The sequence below is a fragment of the Orcinus orca genome, chromosome 13, assembly GCF_937001465.1.
Source record: "Orcinus orca chromosome 13, mOrcOrc1.1, whole genome shotgun sequence".
Classification (NCBI taxonomy): Eukaryota; Metazoa; Chordata; class Mammalia; order Artiodactyla; family Delphinidae; genus Orcinus; species Orcinus orca.
This window is the reverse complement of record NC_064571.1, coordinates 11,745,260-11,769,549: the sequence shown is the minus strand read 5'-3', so window position 1 is coordinate 11,769,549 and position 24,290 is coordinate 11,745,260. Positions and strand designations below refer to the sequence as shown.

Here is a 24,290-nt window from a genome sequence, read left to right as displayed (position 1 = left end):
GTATCATCAGACAGGAAGAAACAGGTCATTGTCATTTTATTCTGTATAGGTTATATCCATTTAAATTAGTACTATTTTATTTGCCGTCTTCTTTTTTAAAGTCTTGCCTTTACGTGTCTTAAGAACATATGTAAATGTGCTTCCCTGGACTTGGTTCCCTGGGGCTCACGCTCTGCTGGGTACAGAATCTTTGGAGTTGTTCTCTTTCTCCATTTTACCGATTTGCATTTCCCCCCTTTTTCTCGCCAGCACCTCACACTGCTGCATCGAGGTCACTGTGTTATCTTCAATGTCTTCTCTGGGGAAGTAAGAGATTTGACTTTGGACATGCTCTGCAGCCAGCACAGTCCCAGCAGCAGTGTCCAGGCCTCTGGCCTTGGAAGACTCAGGAGGGCAGGTCCCCTTATTGCACAAACTTGTCCATGTCCTTGACATTTTTGCTGCTTAATGCTTTTTAGAGTGACACCCTTTCCTTCTGTCCAGTTGAACTGACACACCTTGCATCCCATAACTTCTGGCCCATCAGAGAAGGAGGAAAGGATGTAAATTACTTGGATCTGACCTTGTTTCATATGTCCCCACCTCACTGGTAAATATTCATTGGGTTAGAAATACTATTGTGACACTCATAGGCTCCCAGACTCTGTAAATTCTAGATCATCAGGGGCTTCAGAAATAGGGTCAACAACTTTCAGAACTTTATTTCCAAACAAGTTAATATTACAAAACGCAGTCAACCAAAAATGAGGAATTCCGCCAGGGCAGTGGTTCTTGGCTGTATATTGAAATAAAATTTAAAATCGGTATTTTAAAAAAAATACCCATGTCTGGGTGGGTCTTACCCCAGGAGATTCTGATTTAATTGGTCTAGGGTGTGGCAGCAGGACTTTTGAAAAGCAGCACACTTTACAGTAAAAGCTAGCTTACTTTCTTTCAAGATTATTAATTTCTTTAGAGATCTGACTTCTATTTGCACACATTCTGCCGGAAAGTTTTTGATGGTATAAATGAGGTGCTTACCCTTTGAAGGTAAGTGCTGACTGAAATATTTCTTACCATTAATATAGTGATAATCTTTATCATCAAAGTCAGTATGTTCAGTGACAAGCACAAAATCCTCAGTCCAGCCATCAAAGGTGAAAATGATGACCCTCGAAGACTCTGCTTTCTGGTTCACGAACCCCGCCTGCTAACCTCCACACACCTTTGACTGGCTTTTTTTTTTTCTTCCAGTTTTGCTACATTTTAATGGTAGGTTTTTTTTTAAAGTACTACTATTTTTTAAAATTAATTAATTAATTAATTTTTGGCTGTGTTGGGTCTTCGTTTCTGTGCGAGGGCTTTCTCTAGTTGAGGCAAGCGGGGGCCATGCTTCATCGCGGTGCACGGGCCTCTCACTGTCGTGGCCTCTCCCGTTGTGGAGCACAGGCTCCAGACGTGCGTGCTCAGTAGTTGTGGCTCACGGGCCTAGTTGCTCCGCGGCATGTGGGATCCTCCCAGACCAGGGCTCGAACCCGTGTCCCCTGCATTGGCAGGCAGATTCTCAACCACTGCGCCACCAGGGAAACCCAAATGGTAGGTTTTTTAAGGGATTAGTTTTAGGTCTTGTCAGCAACATCAAACAGAAGGTACCGAGTACTCCACAGGGTACAGAGCGCTGCCAAGCACCTCAGAAAATGTACGTGATGTGGCGAACATGTGGTTCTTGCCCCCTGAGTAGCTTACAGTCTGGGGGTCAGCGGCCGGGGTGGGGTGGGGCTGACAACTCACAGTCTAAGAGTTGCGTGAACAACAAAGTAATTTATTAAGGCAAATTCCTCATCCCCTCAAGCTACTGTGGATGGAATCGTTTTGGAATTAAGCTAATCAAGAGAGAGGCAAGACTGAATTTGATTGAGAATTCTTCAGGCCCATATAGTTTTTTAACATCCATCATAGTAAACAGAACTGACCTAACAGACAACTGAAAGTGGAGACTAGATCTCTTGAAGTGCAAGGGCTAGAACTTGACTGTGGTTACTTACTTTAAAAAGCAAACATACTGAACGGTATGACCAGGCTTATTACACTAGTTTAAAAATAGGCCAAGTACTGGCACTGTGGTTCCCCTCATGCTAGCATTGGTCATTTAAAATAGTGAATATTAAATATGTGGGCTCCACACCTAACCCACAGAATGCCCACCCCAAATCTTAATGTTCTGTGTATCAAGTATCCACCTCGTGTGTACTATGAAAGTTTTATTTATGCCCCATTATCAAGTTGAAACAATGTAAATAGTCAAATTATAAAAAGCTCATGACCTGCATATTTCCATATGTGAATGGCAATATATCTACATAGGAAATAAATGGCAATCCTATCTACCTATATAAAAAAAAATAGAATATCTCCAGATTTGCGTACTCACCACTATAAGAAGAGGTAGGCAGGTTTTAAGGTTTCACAATCAGTTGTCAGAAAAACAGCAGTTATTCCTGCAGTATCTTGTTAGCATCTGACTAACAATCTAAAAATAAAATTATTTTTAGATTACATGATTTAGAAGACATTATAAACCCACCAAGAATTTGTAATTACTCCATCATTAACCCCAGAATCACTATCAGAAAGAGTAACGATGTGATGTAGAAAGAAGCTAATCAACATGACTAAAAATATGCTCTTTCAGGGGCTTCCCTGGTGGTGCAGTGGTTGAGAGTCCGCCTGCTGATGCAGGGGACACGGGTTCATGCCCCGGTCCGGGAAGATCCCACATGCCGCGGAGCGGCTGGGCCCGTGAGCCATGGCCGCTGAGCCTGCGTGTCCGGAGCCTGTGCTCCGCAACAGGAGAGGCCACAACAGTGAAAGGCCCGCGTACCGCAAAAAAAACAAAACAAAACAAACAAAAAAATGATCTTTCAGAAAAACGATCTGGTCATCTGGAAAAATCACAGCTACAACCTGTGAACACGCCCATATGGGATGCTGATTTGGCCAAGACACACTATTTCTAAGCAGGAGAACCATGAGATCAGGGTGAATCAAGGCCGTCTCCGAGGAGCAGCCTATAAATTTCCAGACTGACCTTGGGCAGCATAATTGGTCCAATTCCTCTCAAAGACAGTTTCATACTATCCTACCCACATTAACCCAAAGTTTGACATTAACTCGAAAAACCGAAGAGCATATTGGAGCGGAAGTGGACAGGTGTGTAAACTCCAGCACACTCTTATTGCTGTATTGAGTGTGCAGGTGAGCACATTCCACCCACAACAGTGTCGTTCCAGGAAGCAGGGCAGGAGTAGTGGCCCATTAGAAAAGAGGCTATTCATTGCACAATTAATAGAAAACGTTTCAAGATCTACAATAAGCCTGTATCCAAAGGAGTCTTTTCCATCAGTGACGTGCTGGACTTTGAATTCTGGGCTACAGCTGTGTAATGGACTCGCTCTGGCCTGCTGGCCTGGGTATGGCTTGCTTCCTGCCTGTTGAAGGGTGAATAGGCTACACAGAGCTAGGATGGTTTCTACTGAGTGGTAAGATTCACAGAAGTTCCAGGGTATTCATGTCACGATCATTCCTTGCGCAAAGTTTGATGCAGATGAAGATAAAGTGGTTTCTTGGTCAGCAATTGCAATTTCTTTCTTTTAAAGTCAGTGGGTTTCTTGTATAGTTCTATTACAATTGGCCCAGGTTTAATTTCATCCTCGTCCATGAAAGCAAAACACTTGGTGCTGGTAAACCTTTTTTTGGGGCTTATAGTGTTTGAATTCAAAGAAAATAGCTGCACCTTTGGTTAATTTTTCAACATGCTTCTGGAGCTCCACGTCCACATTACAATGAACATACATATCTTCTTCTCTTGAAGCCACTGGAGTCTCTTGCACAGGAGTTAAATCCATGCCATTCAGAACTTTTACGCTAACCGTGATATAGGGATCAATGCATTGCCCAGCATCTTTCAGGCCAATTTTCTCAATTCTGATGATGAGTAACGTCACTCCTGGTTCTGATGGCAACCTTGGTAATAAAGTACGGGGAACTCTTAGCAGGAAAGGCATCAGGAGACCCTGCTCTAGCACCACCCTCTTCTTCAAATTCCAAATTCTCTTCTTCACCAGGTGCTAAAACTCTTCTTAAGGGGACAGGCTGAACATCAAATGGGAATTTATTATATGTAAGAACATTTTTTAGGATTGGTTCTAGCTTCTTCAGATCCTCCAGTTTAAATTCTTCTTGGGACCGTGTGGGCTGTGAAGCTGCACTTCGTAATTCCAAGCATGTCGCCATTTGCCTATGGTTTTCTTTTGTTCTTCGGTGAATTCAGAATCGCTGTGCTGAGCTTGGGCCTCTTTTTGTAGGTGTCTTGCTAATATCTGATGCTCCTCTATCGCCTCCACCAGCTGGCCCCAAGAGTCGAAGTCGGAGCCTCTCCCAAAGCTGGCACCCCAGCGCTGCGGCAGACTTCGGGTCACCTCCGACATGGCCGGTCCCCACCGCGTCCCCTCCCGCCCCTACCCCAGCGAGGCTGGGCTCTAGGGCGCCATCCTCCCCGGGCCTGGCCCCGACATTAACAGGGCCAGGAGGAACCGCCAGGCCACCGCCACCACCCACCAAGGAGCCGCCCAAGCCCATCTGCCGCCCGAGCCGAACTCTGCGGTTCTGAAGCCTTGACTGGAACTCTGCCTCCTCAGAACCCTGAGCGTTATCCGCTCACTCAGCCCCTTCAGCGTGCACACGCGTCCCCCCAACACTGCCGTCCGTCCCTCCCCACACACTTCCCAGGGCTTCCCCCCGCCTTCACGCCCACCACTTCTCACTGGCCTCCTGGGTTGAATGCAGCCATTCTTTGCGAACGGAGTCAAGCATTTTGAAGGCATTCTTGTCATTTCAATACCTCCATCAACGGTGGCTATGGTGGGATGTGGTGGTGGCATCAGCAGTGACAGGCAGCGAAGGTGGTCAGGATGACGTTGGCTGCTGCTGAGGCAGCCATGACAGACGGGAGCAATGGCAGCTGTGGCCACAGGTGGCGGCCACAGACGTGAACCCAGAGGGTGAATCAGGCGAGGCGGCTGACCTTTGCTGGAGAGATCCCTCTCCACCAGAGCCCACTCTGCCTGATGTGTGTGGCCAGCGGGAAGGGGCAGCGAATTAAAAGTCCATCCCCTCGGGACTCCCCTGGCGGTCCAGTGGTTAACACTCTGCGCTTCCACTGCAGGGGGCACGGGTTCGACCCCTGGCCAGGGAACCAAAATCCCGCAGGCCAAACTAAAAAAACCAAAAGACCCCACAAAAAACAAAAAACCCATCCCCTTAAGTAGCCCTCAACCAAATGAAGGGTGTACAAGTGCCCTCACGCCGAGAGTGGGAAGCCTATTTCCACTGCTTCCCAGAGTTGCCCAGAGAAGGAAGCTGCTGCCCACAGTGATACCTTGCTTGAAAATGCACCTCTGATGTGCTGCCTTCCCTTCCCTGCCTCACTTCCCACAGCTCTACCAGTGCTTTCTGGGATCATCTCCCAAACCCTTGTCTCAAAGTCTGTTTGTGGGGGAATCCAAGCTACGATGATGCGTCACGAGCCAAGCATTCAAGCACATACGGCACATGAACAACAACTGACCATGTGCCAAGCCAGAAAGTCGAAACAGATTTCCAAAGACTGAAATCACATAAAATATGTTCTCAGCCCAATTGCAATTAGGCAAGATAACTAGAAAAATCCCCATATGTTTAGGAATTTAAAAATACAATTTTAAACGTCTAAATAATCTGAGATCAATGAAAAAAGCAAAATAGCCATGCTTTGGGGAAACAGTGCATATATTAGAAAAGGGAAAAGGCTGAAAATCAGTGAGCTAAACATTCCAAAAGGTAGAAAACAGAAAATTAAATCCAAGGAAAGAAGGTAATAATAAAGAAGAGATTTAAATTAAAAATAAATATATGAACTAGAGAGCACCAACAAAGCCAAAAGCAGATTCTGTGAAAAGACTAATAATACTGATAAACTCCTATCAAGACTCATCAAGAAAAAAAGGAAGAGGACACAAATAACCAATGTCAGAAATGAAAATGGGGGGAATTCCCTGGCGGTCCAGTGGTTAGGACTCCACACCCTCACTGCCGAGGGCCCAGGTGGGAACCAAGATCCCACAAACCACATGGCTCGGCCAAAAGAAGAAAAGAGAGAAATGAAAAAGGGGCCTTTGTCACAGGTTTGACAGCCCTTAAGATAACATGAGGATATTAAGAACAAATTGATGGCCATTTAAAAATTCAGATCATGTGAAAAATTCTTAGAAAAATACATTTTACCCAAACAGATGCAAGAATAGAAACTATGAAGTTTTTATGGGTAAATATGGGCAAAAATTCTTTGCAGGCAAACGCCATCAAGGGGTGGAGTCCCTTCCCCGCCAAGAAAGAGGCAGTGTCTCCAGGGCCTGTAATCTGGGTTGGCCTCATGACTTACTTCAACTAGTAGAATGTGGTGAACGCGGTGACTTTGTTTCCATTTTTGCTCTCGTGGACCCCTGAGACCCACCATGTAAGGAAGCGGGTGTAGCCTAGTGGAAGAGAGGCCTGTTAGGGATGTTCTAAAACGTAGTCTCCACCTCCATTTTGTCTGCTCTTATCACTTCTTTCAGTCACATGGAGAGAACCCCACCCTAGCTTACTCAAGTAAAGACAGGTTGGCTGAAAACATACACAGAAATCTGAGGGCTCAATCCACAGCCCAAGGAAACTGGAGCTGGGAACAGAAAGCCACCAGGACCCAAGCAGCCCTTTCAGGGACCACAGGAACTGATCACAACCCTCTCTCCATAACCTGGGTTTTCTTGTTCGGGCCACATGGCATCCAAGGGCCCCTGCAACCCTGACTGCATAGGACTCCCGCCCTGGCTGCGAAGCCAACCAACAAGTTCCTTTGTTTTAGGTGTCAAATCCCCAGGAGAGGCTCCCAGCTCATTTTTCCAAGCCAGAGCACAAGGCTTAGATTTCAAATGGCCAGTCCGGTCAGCACTGACCAGTCACTTCCAGTTTCTGTAAGTCTGGATTACGCTCCAGGGAACAGCAACTTATCTGAATGGTGAAGCTGGGTGCAGGCTCTGGGCTCGCTCTCTGCATACTTGCCTGTCTACCCTCTGCACCTTAGGGCCTCCCCTGCAGGAAGACGATCAACCAGCTGTGCCCACGGAGCCTGTAATCCTGCAGAGAAACATTAAGAAGCTGCAGCAGCCACTGCTGGTACCTACCCGATCCACTCAGCACCCTCTCCTGTGTGCTGAATGCTGCTCACGTGACTTCCCACTGCTCTCTGCTCAGGGCCCTCTCTTGGTGGCAGGAGGGCACTCGGCCACGCGTAGGGTAGTCAATGCCCATGAAAACATCCCTCAATGTCAGATGGGGAGTTGGTGTACATACACCCCAACTTCCTTGCCCCTGGGATGGGGGAACTGAGGTATGTTCTGTGCCGCCTCCCAGAAGTCCCAGGTGGGACTGAGCCTCAGCTGCCCACAGCAGTGACCGGCTTGATGATGCACCTTTTATTGGCTGCCTTCGTCTCTGTCACACCTCTCCACTTCCCTATGAGTATTCCTGAAATCATGCCCCCAGATACTACCTGCACTCAAATCCTCCGGGTTGGACTCTGGAAGGATGCAAACCAAGACAGAGAAGTCCAGTGCAGCAAACTCCAAGCCACATCCGTCAATGCAGCTGTTTTCCATACAAAAGCCAGTGTTTTCACCTGCATTGCCTCATGCCCATGTCTATTGCTCAACTGGCTCTGAACTCAGGAGGGAAGGAGATGTGTTATTTATTGCCCCCTAAGCCTCAAGGAAACACTCAATGAAGACTTGTAAATGCTACAGTTAAGGTGAGAAGGAGCCCTTCTCTGTATCCGTGTGGCAGGAGACAGGAAATGGATGTTGGCAGAGCTGAGGGGGAAGAGGGGTCGCCTTAACCCTGGTGAACAGACAGAGCAGCTTGCCCCAGGCCCCAGGCCCCTCCTTGGCGCACTAGGTGAAGCTGGGGAACAGGGCCCGCAGGCGCTGAAGGCAGGAGCCAAAGCCTGTAGAGTCTTTATTTATTGTGAGCCTTGATGTCCAGGGAAGCCAGGCCCATGTCCACAGCCCTCAGGACTCCACCTGGCCATGCTTCAGGGGTGGAGGCATCAAGCGCAGTCGCTCATGTCCAGTTCTCCTGCGGTCTGAAGGGTCCTCAGGAGGCAGGAAGTGGCTGTGCCTGCAGAAAAAAGCCGCATCAACATCTGCTAGCACCTCTGTGGGCCTGGCCCTGGGACCACTGCTGGCGAGATCAGGTAGACACGGCAGAGGCTGCCCTTGCCGAGCTCACAGCCTGGAGGGAGAGGGTGTCAGGTGATGCCCTCGGGTGCAGCGAGCCATCACTGGGAGCAGGGAAGGCAGCATTCTGCTGGGTTTACACAGCACCTGCTGTGTGCCCAGCACTGTGACAGGTACTAGAGACCCAGCAGTGGATGCAGCAGACACACATCTCTGACTCCAGGGAGGGACAGACAACAAATGAACAAAAACGTGTCAGCGGGTAAATCCTATGAAGAAAACTGCATCGGGGTGAAGGGCAGAGGTGTGTGGAGCGGGAGGTACAAGCAGCACTTCACGCCGTCAGCCGCGCTAACGTGACATGTCTTTATGCCGTGTTTTACGAGATGAGCCTGTGTGTTTGCTATTTTGGAGACCAGAGAAGAGAGGAGGCCTGAATTTCACTGCCCCCAATCGGAGAGGGAAAGCTGCAGCTGGGGTGCCATTACCGGGAAGGGGAGGGCAGTCAGGGGGACCGGGGAGCGGGGTTAATGACTCTGAGTGCGCTGGAAAGCCACAGGCTTTAAAGGGGACAGATGTGACCCCATTTCCGTTTTTAAAAGCTCCTTTGGCTACCAGCGGGGAGACAGAGAGTAGCAGGGGGGCAGGGCAGGGCTGACCCCAGGAAGACCAGGGAGAGCCTTGGTTGCTCATTCCGGGAGGGACGGAGCAACTGGCCCTAAGATAGAAAGGTGGGGTCTTTGCTCAGATGCTCAAAAAACTTGAAAGAAGTATCACCAAAATATAATTAATAAACTAGCGTGAACAGTATGCAATCATTACTGAATATTTTCTGAAAAGAATTAAAAGTCCATCTCACTGGTGTCTGCTCTTGGAACCTGAACCTTTCACTTATCTGTGCCTTATTAAAAAAAAACAAAACCCAATGTCTACAGGGCCTGGTAGAAGGGCATTTCCCCAGTCTTTAGGCAAGAACTCCTCTGAAACAGGCGATGGGAGGGAAGCAGCCACAAGGCAGTAAAGTATAAGCCATAGTGGAGGGAGCTCAGGGATCTTGGGAGGATGGAGACGGGCCATGACGGGATTTTCTGGGGGAGATGACATCGAAGCTGGGATACGAATTAGCCAGATGGAATGGGAAGGGCAGTCCAGGCAGAGGAAAAGTGAGATAAAAGCCTGGCAGCAGGAGAGACTGGCATTCGAGTAGCTGCATGTTCACTGGGGCAGGAAACACAGAGCTTGAGGTGGATGTCGGGTAGAGGCAGGGCCAGAGGCCATGTCCTGCAGGGCCCCAGAGGCTGTGCCGGGGTGTAGACCCGGCCTGGTCAATGCGAGCTGTGAAGCAGTACACAGTCAGAGTTCCTTTGGGATCACTCTGGGACCTTCACAGAGAATGGACTGAATGAGGTAAGACTGACAGCATGGAGGTCCAAGAGAAGGCTTCTCTTCTGGGTGCGAACAGAGAAGATGGGGCCCCAGGAACCGAGAAGGGGCAAATGGGAGGGGCTTGAGAGGGAGCTGGTGAAAGATGTGACTTTTGCCTTTGGAGCTTGCAGGCCAGTGGGAGAGACAGTAAACATCTAAACCAGCATTTCTCAACCTTTTTTTAAAAAAAATTATTGCCCCCCAAGGAGTCTTTTTAGACATTTTTAAAAAAATTGAACCCATCCATGACACTTTAATACCATAGATATAGTGTATATCTGTTTAGGTACTGTATACATTAAAAACAGGTAAGAATTTTTTGCCCCATCCTTACCCCCATTGCCCATACAGCTGAGAGGCAATGAGGACGAGAAAGGGAGAGTGGGTAAGGGAGGAGGTGGATCAGGTCAGCCTGGGGAAGAACACAGAGAAGCAGCAGGAACCTGGGATTTTGTTCTCAGTGTGGATGAGAAGTCACCAAAAAGCTTTAAGCAAAGGTGTAATGTGACTAGTTTTCAGTTCCTAAATGTTCTCTCTGGCCACCGCATGGAGGCAAGGTAAGAGGGGATTCAGGGAGACCAGGGAGAAGGCTGGGGCAAGTACCTTGGTTGTGGAGGCGGGGAGGAGATGGCTGGACTAAAGCAGGGACTATGGAATGGTAAGAGGGGAACACGTGCTGATGTTCTGGAAGCGGGATGCATGGTAAAGGTCTGTGTGGGGCTGAGGCTGACTCCAAGGTCGTTACTTTGAGCAGCTACGAAGATGAAGGGGTGGGATGCAGTGCTGAGCTGCTGTCTTACCTCTGCGGTAGAGGAGGTGTGTGTCGGCTGCACCTGCTCAGCACACTGCAGGAAGCGGCGCACATGTTCTGCACAGTTGCCCACGGCTGCCTCGTTCTTTCTAAGACATTCCTCAAAGGCCTCAAAAGGCTCCGCACAGGCTTGGCGGATCTGCCGGATGACTGGGCTGCAGGGGCAGGGCATTTCAGGCCTGGGGAGACTTCCACCCCACTGCCTACCCCCCCTCCACCTGCCCCGTACTTGCCCACACTCACTGGGCGGACGTGCACTGAGCAATGCTCATCTTAAGGTGGTGACAGTCTCGTTGCCATGACTCAGGCTTGGCTGCCACACACTGGCCATACTGCTCCAGCTCCCGGCCACAGTAGCGAGCAGTGATCTCCAGGGCCGCCTGCCTGTGGGACGTGACAGTCTGAGGATAATTCCAGGCAGTAGGCAAGAAAGGGAATTCTGATCTGAGTCTGGGGTGGCACCCCATGGGGTCTTGGGCAAATCTCAGAGTATGAAGGGTCCTGGGATAGGGCCAGGGAGGTAGAGAGGTAAGGCATGAGCCTTGGGGGCTGTGGAGCAGGCTGGAAGCTTCTGGGGAGATAGTGGAGGTCCTGAAAAAAAGGTCTAATTATTCCAAGGCAGGCTGTGGAGGTCCTGGAAGAAGGGTCTGGGAGTCTGGGCATCCCCCAGTTTAGGCTTGGGAATCATGAAGAGAAGGCTTAAGGCCTTAGAAGTAACACCTAGAGTTTTCCGAGAGAACCTGGGAGCCCTAAATGAGTTCAAAGGCCCTAAAAGTGAGGGTTAGAGGTCCAAGGGTTGAGGTCTTGGGTCCTGGGGAAGGGTCTCTTGACCAAAGGGTCTTAGAGATGAGACCTGAAAACAGGGGTACTGAAAGGGAGACTTGAGGCCCTGGGGCAGGTTTGGGGGTCCTGGGGTGGGTCTCAGGGTCCTAGGGGCATGATCTGGAAGCCCTGGGTGAGGCTGGGGCTCTAGGGTAAATCTGGAGGGTCCTACAAATAGGCTCTTCAAGTTCTTGGGAACAAGGTCTGGAACTCCAGCGTGAGATCAGTGGTGTCTAAGAACAAGTCTGTGGGCCCTATAGGTGAGATCTGAGATACTCGACAGACCCGGAAGTTCCAAAAGGTAAAGTCAGATGATCCAGGGGGAGGAACCTGGAGCTCTAAAAGGACGGCTCTAAGAGTCCTAGAGGTCCTGGGAGAAGTCTGGAGTCGTAGGGTTGCAGGGTGAGGGACGAGACCTGGTGTTTTGGGGGGCAAGGCTTGGGGTGTTGAGAGACTGGACCTGAAAGTCCTCCGTTATCACCCGAAAGAGGGGCGGAGCCTAAACGCTCAGAGGGCGGGGCCTGAAACGCGCCGAACTGAGGCTCGTGAAGGACAGCGCTGAATCCTAAGGCTCGGGATCTCCAGGGAACAGAGTGGCCAATCCTTCTTCCCGGTGTCCTGGCCTAAGTCCAGATCACTGGGGAAGAGGAAGAATACGGGGGCAGTACGGGGTAGGGGGTCCCGCTACTCACATCCTGAGGCCGATGCCGGAGGAGGATCAATGAGGGAGGATAGCCCCGCCTTTTCCGGTATCAGGTTGTCATGGCGGCGCCCAGCCCAGCCCTCCTTGCCTCGTATTTTCCCGGTCGCAGAGCAGACAGGCAGCCCAGTTCCCTTTAGGCCCAACCTGTCATGGCAGCGCCCTACTTGTCCTTCCGGCCCCGACCTCTAATGGTGGAGCCTTGCGTAGCCACTTTCCGGCCCCAGCCGGCTCGGTACTTTGTGCCCTTCAATTTCCGGCTGGCCGTGGCGGCACCGGGAATTCACCGGAAGTACTGGGAAGAATCGCGGTACCTCCGCTCTAACGCGAGTGCGGCGCCGGTGTGCGCCGCTCCTGTATTTGGCCGCAGCCGCACGCGCCTTTAGCCGCCTTACTGGAGCTGGTGGCCAGCGGCTGCCGCTGCTGCGACCCCTCAACGTGCTGCGGGCTGCTGGGTGCCCGGACACGGAACCTGATACCTGATGCTCCTCTGCATCTTCTGCTCTGCGCGTGCGCTCACTAGCCTCTGGGGACGCTGGTTGTGCGTGAGGCTGAGCGGGCGGGAAGGGGGTCACCCCGGGAGCAGGAGAAGGAGGCCACCCCGGGAGCAGGAGAAGGAGGCCTGGACCTCTCGTCTACTCAGCCTGGGTTACCCAGACCGTGTCCCCTACCCCTTGGCATAAATTATGAAGCCAAGGCGGACGTGAGTTTTAGTCTTGGCTCCCTGCCACATTGGGGAAGTTAGTTCTCTGTAATTCTTCATCATATGACAACGTTTCCGCCTCCTCGTCCGTCTTCAGGTATGAGGCTCCGTGTGAGTATCCCTTGGTCAGAGAACTGAGCGCCAGGCCTGCTGTCTTGTGTGCAGAGCTTTTTCCAGACCCAGGGTGAGCCAAAATGAACGTAAAATGTAGTTAATCATAGTGGCTTAGAAGAACAAGAGCCATTTGTGAGCACGTGACAATTGCTTGGAGTCTCAGTATGTTACCGAACTGAAACAGCACAGCTCAGATGGGACTGGAATCCAGGGGCTGGGACTCTAACTCACTGTCTTTTCATTGAGCTCGCACACCTGGTATCAGGACTTACAGAAGCTCAGGTTTTTTCTGTCTGGTTGCCGAAAGAATTCAATGAGACACAAAGTGATAGGAAAGAAGTGGATTTATTTAGAGAAATACACTCTGTAAGCAGAATGCAATCCATCTCAAAAGGGGAGAGTGGCCCGGAAATATGGGGTGGTTAGTTTTTATGGGCTGGGTAACTTCTTAGGCAAGTGGGAGGAGTATTCTAACTACTTAGGGGAAGGGGCGGGGATTTCCAGGAATTGGGTCCCTGCCCACTTTTTGGCCTCCTGTGGTCAGCCTCAGAACTGTCCTGGCACCTGTGGGCATGTCATTTGCATATGTTAGTGTATAATGAGGTTCAAGGTCTTCTGGGAGTTGAATCTTCCTCCATCTTGGGCCTAATCGGTTCTAGCCAGTTTTTGTCATACCTGCAACGGCTCTGTCATTCTTTTATTTTTTTTATTTGTTTGTTTTGGCCACGACACACAGCTTGAGGGATCTTAGTTCCCTGACCAGCGATTGAACCCGGGCCCAGGGCACTGAAAGCTCCAAGTCCTAACAACTGGACTGCCAGAGAGTTCCCAGGGAGAGGTTTTTAAAGACAGGGTGAGGGGGCTTCCCTGGTGGCGCAGTGGTTGAGAGTCTGCCTGCCGATGCAGGGGACACGGGTTCGTGCCCCGGTCCGGGAGGATCCCACATGCTGCAGAGCGGCTGGGCCCGTGAGCCGTGGCCGCTGGGCCTGCGCGTCCCGAGCCTGTGCTCCGCAACGGGAGAGGCCACAACAGTGAGAAGGCCGTGTACCGGAAAAAAAAAAAAAAAAAGGGTGAGGGAGCGGGGTTGTGAGGTGTGTGATCAGCTCTAGACATTCTTCTCATTGGTTGGTGGGAGTTAGTATCATCAACTTTCTGGTTCCAACCAGTCTGGGGTCTACGTGCCTCCATCTGGTGAGGGTTTCAGTATGTGCAAAACAGCTCAAAGGACACGGCTCAGAATATTATCTGTAGCCCCTGAGGAGGAACTAAAGGGCCTTGACTTTGTTTAATGGCTAAACTATTATTATTTTGTCTTGTTTGACGGTTTTCCTTTCTGCGTTTTCTCACTTCTCTGATTAAATTTCCTCTTTGGAACTCGGGGAAGACCCAGGAGGCTAAAGTTTTTCTACAGACAGAAGGTAGGCAGAGGACATGGGGAGGAAGTGTGTTCTGGGAGGGCCCCAAAGGGTCCTCCTTGGTTGCAAGTGTGCTCATCTGTAAAATGGGGATGATAACAGTGAAATTCTTCACAAGATATAGTATATGTGAGCGTTTTGGCATGGAGCCTGGAAGAGAGGAAGGGAACAGCGTCAGCATCTCTTCTCTTTGGCTTCAAATGTAGACTAAATTCTCAGGTTTTCCCTTCCTGGGAGAGTGAAATCTTAACCTGTCCCATGCCTCCCCCTGAGTCTTATCCCAAAGTCCAGGTAATATGCTTCCTCCAGGGAAGGGTTTCAAACGTCTGACACTCATGCCTCCAAACTTCTAGTTGCCTTTTGGCCTGTGGCTCAAGAGTGTAACTAACTTCCTCTTTAGGAATCAAAGGAAAGGGGGACCCAAGTGACCCTAGGGTTTGGAGTGAAGCAGATCTGGGTTTGAACCTGAGATCTCGGACAGAGTACTTCTCTCTGTGTTTCAGTTTCCTTGTAACAGATGTTTCAGGATTTCCTTGTGAGTAGAAACATAGATGACATGCAAAGCACCTGGTACGGAGCACTTTGTACTTTCTAGCCTTATCAGAGTTTGTTATGTTGACCTAAAACAAATAGGCTGCCAGTTATTTCTCCAGCAAAAGTGGGTTTATTCGAGATCAGTAAAGAAATACAGTTAACAGGTCTGCAACCATAGCAAGCCAGGTGCAAGTCCCAGCACAGCAGGGAGAGGAGAGCTCCTTTAAAGAGGAGAAAAGGAAATTGGGAGGACCGTAGTAAACAGAGTCCATTGGAGGGATTGGGAGTTTGAAGTTTAGCGGCTTTTTATTGGCTAAGTCCTGACAGTCTCATTGGCTGAGCTCTTGCTAGGGAAGAAGAGGAATCTCTTCCTGTTGGGTTCAGTTATGTGTTAGGGTGTGAGTGCGCCCCCTTCTGACCTCCTGACTGTTTTAATTTTGGTTCTGTTTATTACTTTTTACAATTATTATTGTATATATTTGTTGGCTTATTTTCTGCCTACTTCAAAGCCCTGTGAAGCCCATGAGAGAAGGGACTTTGTATCTGTATCATGGTCACTGCTGGCTACCCCACAGCATGGGGCCTGGCAGAGTAATAGTGGAATGAATGAAACAGTGTGCTCATAGGATTGCATGAGGATAATGATGAAATAAAATTGTTTTTAAGGCAGTACAAGAAAATATTTAAACATAAAATTCTCAAAATAGAAAAAGGAAAACAAAATTCTCTCTCTGCCCATTTGAGCCACTACTCCCTCCCTTTTATTGTGCATTGGGCATCTGCATTATACATCAACTAGATCCCCTAAGAGGATACAGAAATGCCTACTTGACAAAGAGAAAAAAAAAAGCGATTTCCTCCTGGCACCAGCAGAGTAACTCCTAGGAGATAACATTCCTTTCTCAATCCTGTAAGCAATCGCGGTGACCCACTACTCTCCTTGTTGGACTGTGTTAACTGTCAATATGTTACTTTGATGTATAAGCCTTTGTCTCAAAAACTTATATAACTGTGCCTTGACCTCTAACAAGAAGAACAGTCCTCAGAACTTCCTGAAAGACTGTCTCCTGGGTTATAACCCTCAGGTTGGCTTGAGTAACATTTTCCATGTCTTAGATTGACCACTGATTAATTTTTTGTTGACAGTAACATGAGATCCAGTTATTCACTGTTGACCAAAAACTGATCAGTTGATCTAAAAGAGAATTGGAAATTTTTATTTTATTTTTAAAAAATATTTATTTAGGTTGTGCCAGGTCTTAGTTGCGGCAGACGGGCTCCTTAGTTGTGGCATGTGAACTCTTAGTTGTGGCATGCAGGAGGGATCTAGTTCCCTGACCAGGTATCGAACCCAGGCCCCCTGCATTGGGAGCATGGAGTCTTACCCACTGTGCCACCAGGGAAGTCCCTGGAAATTTTTATTCGAGCCAAATTTGAGGATAATAACCTGGGAGGAGCATCTCAGAAAGTTCTGAGAACTGTTCCACCCTTTAGAAGTCAAGACACAGTTTATATAAGTTTTTTGAGGCAGAGGGCTGTACATTAAAGGATTTAATATTGACAGTTTACATAATTCCAGATTTGAGCACCATCACAGTGGGTCGTGTGACCCTTTATAAGATCAAGAAGGAATGTAATTTTTTAAGGAGTTGTCTTATTTATGCTAGGAGAGTGTTGCTGTTTATGGTTGAGTAGGTATTTCTGCTGAGGGGGGAGGTTTGGTCAATGCATAATGCAGATGCACAATGCACAGTGCGGTGGGGAGAGGGGAGGCCAAAGGGCAGATAAGTTTTTTTTTTTTTTTTTTGCGGTACGTGGGCCTCTCATTGCTGTGGCCTTTCCCGTTGCGGAGCACAGGCTCCGGACGCGCAGGCTCAGCGGCCATGGCTCACGGGCCCAGCCGCTCCGCGGCATGTGGGATCCTCCCGGACCGGGGCACGAACCCGTGTCCCCTGCATTGGCAAGCGGACTCTCAACCACTGCGCCACCAGGGAAGCCCCAGGTTCTTTTGTTTTGATGCAGAAAGAATTCAGCGTGAGGTAAAGTGGCATTCAAAGAGTGAGTTTATTAGCATAGGACAGTTGTGAGAGAGACAAGCGGGCAGGCAAGGCGCAGCCGCAAGAGCAAAGAGGGCTCCATTTTTATAATCAAAGAAAATGGGGAGGGGCGAAGACCACCTTTTTCCTCATTCTTGGGTAGACATCAAGGCTTACATCATTAGTCCCTCCTTTAACCCTATATGGTCTGAGACCGTCATGGTGCTATTTAAATCCTATGTATATTAGGGTGGTGACATATACTAAAATATGGTAATTCATCTCAGGTTTCGGTATAATGTCCCCTTTCACCTAGTTTCTTCACCCTTTCACCTATACAAAGTCCTGTCTTGGCTACATGCAGAAATGATACTTTTCGAGGACCACTAACTCCCCGATTTCATGTAACAAGACATAGACCCCATATCTATAGTCTTGTGGGTTTTGGGTTGTTTTTTTGGCCACGCCACATGGCTTGTGGGATCTTAGCTCCCCGACCAGGGATTGAACCCCGGGCCCTCAGCGGTGAAAGTGCAGAGCCCTAACCACTGGACCGCCAGGGAGTTCCCTATTGTCTTGTGTCCTAGCTGTCAGGGTTTGTGGCTTGAGTGTGCCTGGTGTTCCTTCAAGGTAGAGTAGATTGTTGCTAGATTACTGGATCCTTTTCTTGAGTGTCATTAGCTTACAAGAGTCTCCCAGACTCTTAAAATTCCCTTTCTTTAATCCCCTAGTGGGATTTCTAAACTAACCATTTAATTATCCTTCTCTATCCCTATCAACCTCACATAGTTACCATTGTGTGTGTGTGATGAGAACATTTGAGATCCACTCTCTTAGCAGATTTCAGGTACATCATACATTATTGCTAACTGTGGTCACCATGCTGTACATTAGGTCTCTAGGACTTACTCATCCTATAACTGAGTTTGTGCCCTTTGACCAACATCTCCCCATTTCCCCCACTCCCTGGGCCTGGCTACTCTGCTCCATGAGTTTGACTTTTTAATTTTATTTATTTAAATTATGTTTTAGCTCCGCAGAGTTTGTTTTTATTAATTTATTTATCCATTTATTTTTGGCTGCGTTGGGTCTTCGTTGCTGTGCACCAGCTTTCTTTAGTTGCAGCGAGTGGGGGCCACTCTTCATTGCGGTGCGCGGGCCTCTGACTGCAGTGGCCTCTCTTGTTGCGAAGCACAGGCTCTGGGCACACGGGCTTCAGCAGTTGTGGCGCGCGGGCTTAGTTGCTCCGCGGCATGTGGGATCCTCTAGGACCAGGGCTTGAACCCACGTCCCCTGCATTGGCAGGCGGATTCGTAACCACTGCGCCACCAGGGAAGTTTTACTTGTTTAGATTCCACATATCAAGTAGATCATGCAGTGTTTGCTCGGTGAAATCAGCTAGACACAGGAAGACATAGCGCCTTCCAGGGAGCGCGTGTCAGAGCTGGTGAGGGGCAGGGTTGTATGATGGGAGGATGCACTTGTAGACTGACTCAGAGAGAGTTTTAGTTCAGGGCTTCGATCCCTGGCCAGACTGAGGGCCGTCACGGATGGCAGCACAGACATGACTTTGACCAGATGATCTCCGACCTGGCAGCAAAGTGAGTGCTGACCCTTGATCCCTTGAAGGGGCTGTGAGGCAGCCTGTGATGGTGCCTGGGCGTACAGGTGGTTTCCTGACGGGGTGTTACGAGAAGGCTCTGTGGACCAGGAGAGGGTCTCTTGGCCCCACGGGCTCCTCTCCTCTCAGGTGGCTTCACCCACCACCCTCAACCCTTGGGCTTCCTTCTGTCTTTTCTGGAAGCTCCACACTCCTGATCTTAGGTTGTAGGGCATGCTGGAGGGGAGGCAACTCCTGAGGAGCCCCGCACACGTAAAGTCTCCCGGTGTGAGGACAGCGGTGAGCGGATACACCCTGCCAGCCACCTTCCACCTTTTCTCAGTGACGTAGAACTTCAGGGCCTCCCCTCCTGTGGAAAGAGTGGCACAGGAAATTGTTAGAGGAAACCACATACTCTGAGGGGGTCTCTTGCCCCCTTTTCTCCATCGTAGGCCCTTTAGTTTAAAATCGGAACTGTGATAAATTCTATCCTCAGTGGGGACTTCCCTGGTGGTCCATTCGTAAAGAATCCACCTTCCAATACAGGGGACGTGGGTTCGATTCCTGGTCAGGGAACTAAGATCCCACATGCCGCGGGGCAACTAAGCCTGCGCGCCGCAACTGCTGAGCCTGCGTGCCACAACTAGAGAGCCCGTGCGCTGCAACTACAGAGCCCACACACATCAACTAGAGCCCGCGTGCCGCAGACTATAGAGCCTACGCACCCTGGAGCCCGCACGCCACTAGAGAGAAGCCCGAGCGCCGCAACAAAAAGATCCCGGTTGCCGCAACGAAGAGCCAACGCAGACCAAAAAAAACTCCATCCTCGACTCCAGCTTCTGGATTCCAGCCGTTTGCCAGTCTAGGCAGGGCCGGGAGGCCTGGAGGAGGGTATACCTGCAGGTTCCTGCTGTGCTCTCAGGCCTGTATTAAGGTGCCGGGCAGAGGAGGTTTTGGGGAAGAGGTGGAAGCTGTGGCTGTGTCCTAGAGAAGCTACCGAAACAGCCTTCCTGAGTGATGGCAGGCACGCTGCAGGTGAGGAGGACGCGGTGCCCTCATGAGGGCGGACTCAGACTCTTCTGCTCCCTAGGAGCAGGGGAGCAGCTCCCTCCTGGGGACCAGTCTTAGACAAGACCTCCGCCGCCCACCCAGTGCAACTCCTTTCCTCGTGCACTGGGCTGCTGGGGCTCCCGTGGGCCTGGCCCCCTCCTCAGCACTGCCCGAGCCTTCTTTACCCGCTGCAGGTTCACGGGGTGCGAGGCTTAGAAGAGGTGCAGTTTCATAAGCAGCAGCTGATGAATGGGTCCCAGTGCCCTACTCCTTCCTCCAGGTCCTCCAGAGCTGTGGGCCAAAAGGAGGCCAAAGGAGGCGCACAGAAACCGGTCACAGATGCAGGGCATTTTTTTTTCTTGTTTTTGGCCGTGCTGCAAGGCTTGCAAGGTCTTAGTTCCCTAACCAGGGATTGAACCTGGGCCCTTGCTGGTGAAAGTGCAGAGTCCTAACCACTGGACCGCCAGGGAATTCCCCCTGCTTAGCCTTTAAAGTGCATTTGATATTTCAAACAGAACTTGGCACCTCGTGGGAAGGAAAAAGGAAGCATGGGAAGGGTTAATTAGGTGGTTTGGTTCTCTGACAGCCAGTCTGGGCCCCTTCACCTCCCCCTCACTGATCCCAATGGAGGGACCTAAATGTCACAGTTAGAGCCCATGCTATTCAACGGTGTGCCCCACCAGGCACTGAGCTTCGGCTGTGGAAGTTTCCTGAGGTTGTTGAACAGTCTACCACAAACTAGGTAGGCAGAAACATGTTCTCTCACAGTTCAGGCCAAAGTGCAGAATCAAGGTGCTGGCAGGTTGATTCCTCCGGGAGACGGGGAGAATCTGTTCCAGGCCTGTTTCCAGCTTCTGGTGGTCGCCAGCAGTCCTTGGCCCTCCTCGGCTAGTAGACACACTGCAGTCCTGTGATGTGGCCTCTTTTACCACAAGACAGATGGGAAGGAGTCACAAGTGGCTTCTCATTAGTATCCTGACTGCCAGAGGGACTGAGTGCTGTGAAGCTACCCAATAGATTTGTCTTTGTCTCCAAGTGGGCTGGGCCTGGAGGTCTGACTTCTAGCAGGACCCAGGGACGCGTACTGCCAGGAACCAAAATCTGTCATTCAATTGTGTATTTACTTCTTTCATTTAAGGTACTCATAATAAATTCTTTAATTATGCAACACTTCATTCATGGTTATAAGTAACTTATTCAGTTTTACATTTAGCTCTGTCTTCCCATTGAAGGTACTTTTCTCCGCTTTTCATAGAGTTGCATAACATTAATTCAATCTTTTGAGTATATTTTTCCTTTAAGTAGATTTTTTGCTTGTTCTCCTATTTATTGAGATTATATACCTATATATATTTACACATGAATTTCACACGCACGCACAGATCTTGTATATACCATTCTTACTTGAGCAAATACATTCATCTGGGTTCACCAACACTCCATTTACAGATACAAATCATCAGTGCCGCATATGGCAGTCTGTCTCAGCAGACACCCATGTGTTCTGCCAGCAATCCATTCACAGGGGAAAACCTTTCAGGCTCATTTCAAAATCCTTCCTTTTAATAGGTACAATTGCTTATATTCTCATACTCCAGATACATCATTTGTGTTCACAAACACTTCATTTATAGATAAAAACACATCACTCATTCTCATCAGATACACTCGTTGTTGTTATACCAACATTCAGTGCAGAGATAAGTAACCTATCATTCAGTGTTGTGTACACCGCTTTTCTCTGAGTGGATATATTCCTTTCCATTCTAACCACATTTTATTCCAGGGACCCACAATACGCATTGTAATAGGCGTTTTCTCTCTGTAGACACCTCCTCTTGTTTCTGTTTTCTACCAACGTTCCATGTATAGATATATTTTGCATCATTCTCTTTTGCGTATAAATCCTTTCAGGAGTTACATTCATTTAGATTCATAAACTCTTCATTCAGGGAGATATAAAAGTATAATTCAATTATGTATATGGAAATGTCTTATGTTAATATATTATTGTTCTGCCAACATTCCATTCATAGAGATACACAGCATATAATTGTGTGTATAGTTTTTCCCATTCTACAATAGTTTATTCTAAAAAATGTCATTCGTTCTTATGTTCAGGTATTTCCTTTGAGTAGATAATTTTGTTTTATATAAACTGTCCATTCATAGATATACTTCATATCATTCCGTGTTGAGTATAGCTCTTTTTAGATACATTTTTGTTCTAGTCACATATAGAATTCAGTCTTGAGTTGTATTTTTCTATGTGTTTTAGCAGCCATTCACTCATAAACATGTTACACACACCATTCAGTTTTATTGCTCTTTCCTTCAATAAATACATTATTTTTTGTTACACCAAGACCCAGTTTCTAGAGACACATATCGATCTTCTGAACAACTGTTTTTTATGGGGCGATATATTCATCTGTGTTCTATCCATAGTCCATAGGGTAGAGATCAAGTTCAGTGTTCTTACCGTAAAAACACCAAGAAACAAAACAAAACCAACCACCCCCAGGAGCACAAGGAACCCTTTGGAGGTGACACTTATTACCATGATTGTGGTCATTCACAAGTGTGTGCATATGTTCAAACGCACCAAATTATATACATTAAATATGTGCAGTTTTTGGTATAACCATTACACCTCAAAAAAGCTGCTAAAAATTTTTCTACCTTTGTTTTTACTTTAAGAAAATACAAAATTACATATATATGGCTTACACTGTTTATTTCTATTGGGCTGCTCTGCTCTACATCAAAATAAATGTTTGACTGTCACCGCCTGCTGAAAGCAGGATATGAAGAACCTGGGGGTGGAAAGACTTTCCCCTGAATATCCTTCTATTTTTCAGTGTATCACTTTTAAAGAGCAACAAATACACTGAAAGTCATCTTCAGCAGTTATTATACCAGAGCAACTCAGAAACTCTGCATTCTTAGTTGCCAGGTCTTGGTTGAGCACTCTTAACCTTGAAAAACTCGAGTAACTATTAACAGCTTCAATGAACCAAAGTTACATTTTGTTTTAATCTGATAGCAATCTTGACCCAAAAGGCCAGCGTCAAGTTAAACGATATCCAGTTTCACTTTGATGTTCATAGCTGCCAGTTCAGCTACAAAATACCGAAAGACGTAAGGCACGGAAACAGTGTCGATGGTGTCACTGCGGTTACACAGAGTACAGTTGTACTTCCTGTTGCGCATGGTGGACCACGATGGGGGTGGCTTCTCCAACAGCGGGGAGAGCAAACTACCACACTTCACACACACGTGGGCTACAGACCGATCCGAGCAGTTGAAGAGCCGGTCGTGAAGGAGAAAAGATGTACCATGAGCTAAAAGGGCGTCCCGCTCCATCTCCCCAAAACGGATCCCACCCTGGACGTTTCTTCCCCCGATAGGCTGGTTAGTGACTTTGTCTCTGGCTCCTGTTGTCCTAACTTGGAATTTGTCTGAGACCATGTGGCGTAAGCGTTGGTAATAAACCACACCTATGAAGATGTCTGCATCCAGCTCTAGCCCACTGATGCCACTATACAACCTCTCAGTGCCATAGTAGTTGTAGCCAGCAGCCTTCAACATCTCACCAAAGTACTCCAGGGCCGAGTTCTCCTCTGAGAAGATGAAGGGCGTAGCATCATGGCAGAGACCATGTAAAGCTGCAGACTTCCCTGCCATACTCTCAATCAACATACCGATGGTCATGCGGGATGGAAAACCGTGAGGATTGAACAGAATGTCTGGAACCATCCCGCTCTCAGTGAATGGCATGTCCTCAACTGGCCACAGTCTGCTCAAGATGCCCTTCTGCCCATGACGACTGGCAAATTTATCCCCGATAGTTGGGTTCCGAGGGACTCTCATCGTGATGCAAACACACTTGAATTTGCCATTTCCAGTGTCATTACTGCACACTTTGATGTTATCCACAATACAATTTTCTTTACTCCTAGGAAAAAATAAACCAGACAAAATGTCAAAATGTATAGAGATACTAAGTTTTACTGATATAGTTAGCGCTTCATAAAGGATATTTGCAGAACTTATTCTCACCTCTATTCTCCAATACAGATAGAGCTGGTATCCCTAAAAGTATTTATGAATAGGGCTACTGATTATGTTCACTAGAGAACTGTGTTCATCTGAAAGAATACTAGCAAGAAAGGCAGCTGAAGACCTACTACTGAAACCAATTTTACAGCTGTAAAATAAGCTTAAAAATTTTATTTTTATTAAGAGGTATAATGAACTCAACATTTTAGCTGGGAAACATTACTAACAACATGTCCAAGAGAGATGCTCAAGTTTGAATAATATAGTTTTAAAATAAATCACAGATTAGCTGATCAATTGTAGTAGACTGACAAGAAAAGTAGAAAAACAAAGGCAGTACAACAGACCACAGAACTTTGTCTCATTTAAGAAATGTCCATTCAGTTAATAACTAAGCTACCGCTTATATTTTCTCCAAAAATTCTCCTGTTGAAAAATAACTTGCATTGACCTCCAGCAATTTCACTCAGAAACAGCCTTTAAGAAACAGCACTGGTGGGCTTCCCTGGTGGCGCAGTGGTTGAGAGTCCACCTGCTGACGCAGGGTTCATGCCCCGGTCCAGGAAGATCCCACATGCCGCAGAGCGGCTGGGCCCGTGAGCCATGGCTGCTGAGCCTGTGCGTCCGGAGCCTGTGCTCCGCAACGGGAGAGGCCACAGCAGTGAGAGGCCCGTGTACCGAAAAAACAAAAAACAAACAAAAAACACAGCACTGGTTATGCGAACTT

The 24,290-nt window shown here is 48.3% G+C and overlaps 2 protein-coding genes and 1 pseudogene across 4 annotated transcripts in view; all 3 read right to left on the bottom strand.

Moving 5' to 3' along the window:
• Positions 1-2,516: 2,516 nt before the first annotated feature.
• LOC117195399 (axin interactor, dorsalization-associated protein-like) lies at positions 2,517-7,921 on the bottom strand (annotated as a pseudogene).
• Positions 7,922-8,060: 139 nt separating this feature from the next.
• CHCHD5 (coiled-coil-helix-coiled-coil-helix domain containing 5) lies at positions 8,061-12,181 on the bottom strand. 2 transcript variants are annotated; one of them, XM_004276763.4, is made up of 4 exons: positions 12,042-12,181; positions 10,771-10,911; positions 10,517-10,682; positions 8,061-8,232 (listed from the first exon to the last, which is right to left on the bottom strand). In XM_004276763.4, coding segments are annotated over exons 1-4 (333 nt in total). In that variant the 5' UTR covers positions 12,044-12,181; the 3' UTR covers positions 8,061-8,208. The 2 variants fall into 2 exon arrangements, with proteins under 2 accessions (XP_004276811.1, XP_049551857.1); XM_049695900.1 differs by lacking the exon at positions 12,042-12,181 and adding an exon at positions 11,810-12,008.
• Positions 12,182-16,860: 4,679 nt separating this feature from the next.
• The window catches only part of POLR1B (RNA polymerase I subunit B), a 29,678-nt gene continuing 22,248 nt past the window's right edge, over positions 16,861-24,290 (bottom strand). The window contains exons 15-16 of one of the 2 annotated variants that reach the window (XR_007470816.1): positions 19,687-23,459; positions 16,861-18,821 (exon numbers count right to left, since the gene is read on the bottom strand). Coding sequence is in view for 1 of the 2 variants with exons in the window: in XM_004276759.3 (XP_004276807.1) it covers positions 22,577-23,459 (883 nt within the window). In the remaining variant the exon portion in view is untranslated. Of the gene's footprint in view, positions 23,460-24,290 lie in introns of both variants that reach the window. The other variant, XM_004276759.3, reaches the window with a different exon arrangement.